The sequence below is a fragment of the Diadema setosum genome, chromosome 19 (genome assembly GCF_964275005.1).
Source record: "Diadema setosum chromosome 19, eeDiaSeto1, whole genome shotgun sequence".
Taxonomy (NCBI): Eukaryota; Metazoa; Echinodermata; class Echinoidea; order Diadematoida; family Diadematidae; genus Diadema; species Diadema setosum.
Genome location: NC_092703.1, coordinates 15,328,198 through 15,334,568, shown reverse-complemented (window position 1 = coordinate 15,334,568; position 6,371 = coordinate 15,328,198). Strand labels below are relative to the sequence as shown.

The 6,371-nt window shown below is 35.9% G+C and overlaps 1 protein-coding gene across 1 annotated transcript; it reads right to left on the bottom strand.

Annotated features, from left to right (window-relative positions):
• Positions 1–1,912: 1,912 nt before the first annotated feature.
• LOC140242296 (oncoprotein-induced transcript 3 protein-like) lies at positions 1,913–5,885 on the bottom strand. Its single transcript, XM_072322039.1, has 5 exons — positions 5,730–5,885; positions 4,687–5,090; positions 4,029–4,128; positions 2,531–2,711; positions 1,913–2,046 (listed from the first exon to the last, which is right to left on the bottom strand). Exons 1-5 carry the CDS (start codon positions 5,883–5,885, stop codon positions 1,913–1,915), a joined length of 975 nt encoding a protein of 324 aa, XP_072178140.1.
• Between the last annotated feature and the right edge of the window lie 486 nt (positions 5,886–6,371).

The following is a 6,371-nucleotide window of genomic DNA, read 5'->3' as shown; positions in this document are numbered from 1 at the left end:
TTAAATTTATCTTTTATGATGTATTGTGATGTAAGTTATTTATGTACAGTATTCAATTTCTGTAAAATATCTTTATGTTTCTGCTTGAAACAAAAAAAATAAATAAATGAAGGAATGAATAAATAAATGGAAACATGTGCAGTTCCGTCTCTGGCTGCCAGATATTATAAATTTTGATAAATTCTAAAAATTATATGTATGTGTATGATATGCAAGAAAAAATAATATGACCATAAGTTATGTACGTGTATAAGCCCGTGTATACATGCATGTCTATTTACAGAAATGTTTTTACTTCCAAATAGAATGCAAACAATTACACAAACACAAGCGAAAACACGCCATACCAATACCAGTCATACTCCATACAGACCACGTAACACCAACAGCCCGCCATTACCAAACTCCATGTAACAAAACACACCAACCAGCTGAAAGCTTAGCAATTAAATTAAAATACGGTATAAAGGAAAGTCACTGATGTACTAGCCCATTTCATTTTTACACTTATACAAAAGAGATCCACACTTCGAGTAAAAAGATGTTGAAGCTCATTACACTTATGTGTGTGATTTATATGCATACATATATATATATATATATATATATATACACAATCATATATATATATATATATATATATATATATATATGTATATATATATATAGGTGAGAGGAAGGATGAGACGATAGACGTAGCTTGAATCCTCACAGTTTGATTTTTATTCTCAAGCTTCCGGGCCCTGCTCTTTATCAAGACATACTGAGGACCAAAGAAATCGGACAAAATAATGATGATGGATACACATGACATATATATTGTATAAAAAAAAGTGTATACATATATACATATATATATATATATATATATATATATATATATACATATATATATATATATTTATGTATATATATATTCGAGCGTCTAAGGGCGGCGAGACGTTCGAAAATTTGTGTGCAGAAATAAACCGTTGGTGAATACAGCATGAACTTTGTTCCAGTTTTGTTACTTATCTTTTTATCTTGCCAACACGTGGACTACCTAATCAACATATAGATATATATATATATATATATATATATATATATATATATACAATAGCATTATACATTTCATTTCACGTATTCGAAACTTGATTATCTTTGTAGTTGCAGTTGTACGCTGGTCATATGTTATGTCCATGTTGTCCTTTTATTTTTTAAGCATTGCGTTTCTTTTCGTTTGACTTTTATCAGCTGCTTATATAGAGGGTGATCTTTTGAATTGTTAAGATTGCAAAATGTGGTCATGTTTGCGTATTTCGAGAAGTCTATAGTAAATATGTGTGCCACGTATCAAGCATGTGAGAGAATGGAATCTCACGGAACACGAGAAAGATAGAAGTAATATATGTTGCATTCGATATAGAAGAGAGAGAAAAAGACGACAAAAACATCTTAAAATTCCATAGTCAACAACATTGCTAGTATGTTAACCGTACCACGCTTTATTAGTCTCATATATAATATGCAATACTTAAGACTCTTGTACGTGATAAGTTGTTACATTAATTGAAGCATTAATATATTATACAGGTTGTCCTTTCTTATTTCTTCTTTTTAAGATCCTTCCAATCTTTAATTTTGTAATTGTAGAAGCTGGATGATTGAACATTGATATTGACGGGGGTACTACATGAGCTAATTTATAAAATGCACGAATGGAGCTAATTCATATATAGAATGCTCGATTCTTAGCGTTTGTGCTGGTGAGAAATCCACGCGTTTCTCTTTGTATTTCAAAGCCTCCATAGATGACGTCATGCCAAACTTCTTAGGGAGGCTACTCCATTTCTCTACTGGTAAAGAAAGAACGAGTGCTCACTGTAAAAGTGCGTAAGGGTACTCTCAGAGGAGAACAGGACAGTTTGATTTAGGAAATGGCGGTGGGGTGATGTCTCCGGAGTTTGACCGCGGCAAGTGTGGCCCCCAGTCCGATGACGAGACAAACCAGTGCAACAACCAGCATCGTGATAGTTGTAATGTTGGTGCTCAACGACTTCTCATCTACGAAATGGAAATCAGGCGCAATTTAGGACGAAATATAAGTCCTTTTCTCAGGACACACAGTTCGCAATTTAAACCTTTTTTTTTTTAAATTCAACTCCAATAAACGTTTCTTTGTTGGCTGTTCGTGTATCAGCATACAAGTAGTGTTTTTTTTTTTTTGGTTGTTTCTACTCTAAATCGGCATCGATTTTGCGTCATGAGTATGTTTTCTATGAGTTGTATTATGCATTGTTTTTTCTCCCATCTTCCTTTCATCAACAGCTACAGAAGGCCTCTGAAACAGCTACATTCATTAATTTTGGTTAGATATGTTCAAAATAGCATTCTTGCACTTTCTGTCATAATGTCCGAATTATCTATTTTTTTTTTTTTTTTTGGTGATATCTGCGTCATAATGATATGTATAAGGTCTACATCTAGTAGAATAGCATTTGGGTTTGAGAGTTAGAGATTTGATGGCAATAACTCTTGGATATCTCACCTCCATGGTAACCTCTTGTGTTCTTCTCAAGCTTGAAAGGTCCTCCAGACACGACCCGGGGCGCCGAACTCTGTCCCCCGAGAGCACCGGGGGCGCGTCGACGTCTGGATACGCAACCCTGACTGCACCGCGAGGTATCGTCATTTTCGAAACAAACGAGTGCCTCACAATGTACAAAGACCTACAGAATGCACAAAAACAAACAAACAAACAAACAAACAAATGTCTCTGAGTCAAAGCAGTTGAAGAAAGTGCCAACAGACAGGTATGAATATAATGCTAGAGATCGATCCTGATAGAAAGGTACGCTCTGTCTCATAGTGAAACATATCATTATATGTGGAAGAAACCAAGTTTGTGGCGGACGTTACTCTCTACTTTTCCCTTTTATCAAGTTTTCGGCCTTTCATGACCTTCATCAGGATCCAATATTATATAACTGCGCGTTATGCCATCTAGACATCTATAGACAATCTACTATAGTAATTTTTGTTCCCTCGGTAGGTCCAGATGAAAGTTTGATTAAAGGGAAAAGTAGGGAGCAACGTTCGCCTCATATACTTGATTTCTTCCGTATTATAGCAATAATTATTGAAAATTGGGCATGTGGAACCTGCTGTCCAAAGCTAAAGGTTCAAAGACACATGCCGCTAGTCACAATGTGCCTATGAAATATTGCAGCAAATTGAATTATAAAGGTAGATCTAGGCAACGTGCCACGTTCGATGAAGTATATTTCATACACGTATCTCAACCTTCCAAGACTGTCATCCTTGAGGGCGTTTTTTTTTTCAAACGTTATGACTGCAATTATACACATAAGACACAACTATACAACAAACTTCTCTCACTCATTTTGGCATTACCATTATAATAGGGCCTACTATACACACATTGATCATCCAATATGTGAGTGAAATCTCTTTATACCATGATAAACCAAAACCAAGTTATCTTTTTCACAACCACATGAATCTTTCCAAATCGATTCAAATCTGACCTACTCCGTGCAATTTATTATACTATCTCATCATGCTCGATGGGTCATTATTGTCAAGTCACTCATATAAAGTCATTAATGTAGTATATGTTTTGTTTTTGTTTTTTTCACTTATAGCAATTCCGTAATTACAAAGGTAGACAACATGTCCAACCTACCGGAATTGTCAACCTCAAATTCCTCGAATTCAGTGGTCATCAACCCGCAGCATTGTCAGCTTTCAGTGTCGCGGAAGCCCAAAAATGAATAATCGAAACTTACTCTTTATTGACCTTTTAATCTGTTTTTGTTTTGTTTTGTTTTGTTTTGTATAGGTCACGTGATGCCAAGAGTTATAGATAGAAAGTTGGAAATGATAAAACTCTGTCGGTGAGTCATTCACTGGGATTCGAACCATCTCTATAATTAGTCCCCACTGAAAAAAAAAAGTTGAAAGAAGAAGCGGACACAGTTTTTGTTGTTGTTGTTGTTGTTGTTGTTGTTGTTGTTGGTACATACCTGTGAGTAATCACCAATGAAGGTAAACGCGTCCAGCGAAAACGATTTGAAAGTTGGGCTTATGTCGTTGTACATCTGGAGAGTAGCGTCGTTTTGGCACCTAGATGGAGAAAGGGGTGTCAATGCATGTCGTGAATGAAAAATCCATCTTGAAAGGGAGTTTATAGTACAATCACTGAAAAAAGAATATTATGCACTGTCTGTGCGTTTCACCACGTCACGTTTTGCTCTACAATGAAACAATGAATAACAGAAGTGATCTTTTTTCATTCATTTGTTTGAAGGCGTCATGTGTATAAATATATGCCACAGGTATGCGTACTGTATTTCGAATACATAAGTATAAATGTACATACTTATGTTAATAATATTGTATTAATCACGCGTATATACACGCTACATATAAAAGACATAATAATCTTAATTACATAACAGTCTTGAAGTAGACGGAAAGGACAATACTAGTATATATACAATATTTTTCACGGGAATTGCATAATTATAATCATACAAATGACTCGGTATGCACGTACATCAAGATGATATATTGTACAGTCGGTGGTGTATCATTTATATTTGAAACATTGAAAAAAATATATATATACCAAAGCAAAACTAGTCTGACAGAGGTCAGCTATGGCGATTAAACAGCCCTTACCCTCTGCTGATGAGACTGTACTGCTTTGGGTCGAGTGGATCCGGTGACGGAGTGGACCAGCAGTTGTCGATGAAGACGGTCAATCCGGGCACGCTGGTCAGCGTAACGCCAAAGAAGACGCGATCGCCCAACAATATGGGTGCCTCTGGGTTTTCGGGGTTGGTGTCGAATTCCTCGTCGGTGTAGCGATCGAAGGTCAGGGTGAAGTTGCCGTAGCCTACTTCGCTGACTTCGATAGAGCTACTGATTGGGTTGAAAAATCGGTCAAGGATCTGTTGTCGCCCTAATCTGCACTTGACGTCGACCAGGAGTTCGACCACATCACGAGTAATCTCGGTGTTTGGGACCGGTACAACGTGTGAGTATTTCACTACGTTGGAATACACTATATCCGAGTCCGTTTGCTGATGAAAGACAGAATGTTTCAAGAGATTAAACTGGCATTTTTAGCCTTGGTTCTTTTTATTCATATCCCTGCTCCGCTTCCTTGACAGTCATAACAGTTTTTATTTTGATATCATTAATATTTTTGGCTAGCGTAGCATGCATAATAACACCAATTTTACACAATACACAGTGATTTTTCACCCAGCATTCACCCATGGTTACCACTTCAAATTCCAAACCTTTTGTAATATGGACACAAAAGACACATTTTGCTGATTAATTCTTATGATAAAATGCTGAATTAAAATGTAGAAATTTGCCAAAGAAAAAACGTGATATGTCTTTTCATACTAGCGATACGTCAATGTCTTTTCCCTTCAACTAAACATGTAGTATAACTATTTGGAATTAGAAGGGCCATTTTACGAAGAGAAACCTTCTTAAAAGTAATACCAAGGCCAAGACGCTTCTTGTAGTAAAAATGACCAAAAAAAGGTTCCTTTTTTTTTTCTTTCTTTTTTTTTCTTTTTTTGCTTCTTTATCAATTGTGTCGGGGTACCAGAAAATGACATATGGAAACCTGTAGATAAATGTATTGCGAAAATGAGAAGTGAGAACAACAACGAAACATATTTTATCTACGCATCAAAACTTACCTCCATTATGGTCTGACACCTGTCGTACCTCGTGCTCAGCATAAACTGGTTTTCGTCGTGGTCGAAAGCGACGCAGCTGTCGTCAATGAAGTGGAATTCGCCCGCTTCGACTGTGTTAGGCAAGGCTGATTTTTGCAGGTAAACACTCATGGACATATTGTCGCAGATTACGGTCGCACCTGCCAATATATTACATCAAGCAGAAATATCTTTGTAAATAAGAAGTTAGTGATACATAAGAATTGATGAAACGTGAATGAATGGTGATAATTATATATAGTGTGCATACTGAAATGAAGGATAACTGCATAAGTATAAAAGTTACCTGAAAAATAAGTTTCAACTTTAGTGCAATATGAACCTGATTATTGAATATGATGCATTTGAACTTTATTCTGTTTCATTTAAAAAAAACACATCTTTTGTACAATACCAATCTGAAGACAGTAAACTATAAAATTATGAAACATGGAAACTACGAAAGATCAGGGGTATAATTGCTACATGAATTATGGGCCATTTCTTTTTTTTTTTTCAATCCAGTCTACTATAAATGTAAATGAAATAAAACTGGAAGAAAACGTGACGAACAGGGGACGAGGTAGAATTGTTGCAGTACGGAACCTCTCATAAAAACGAAAA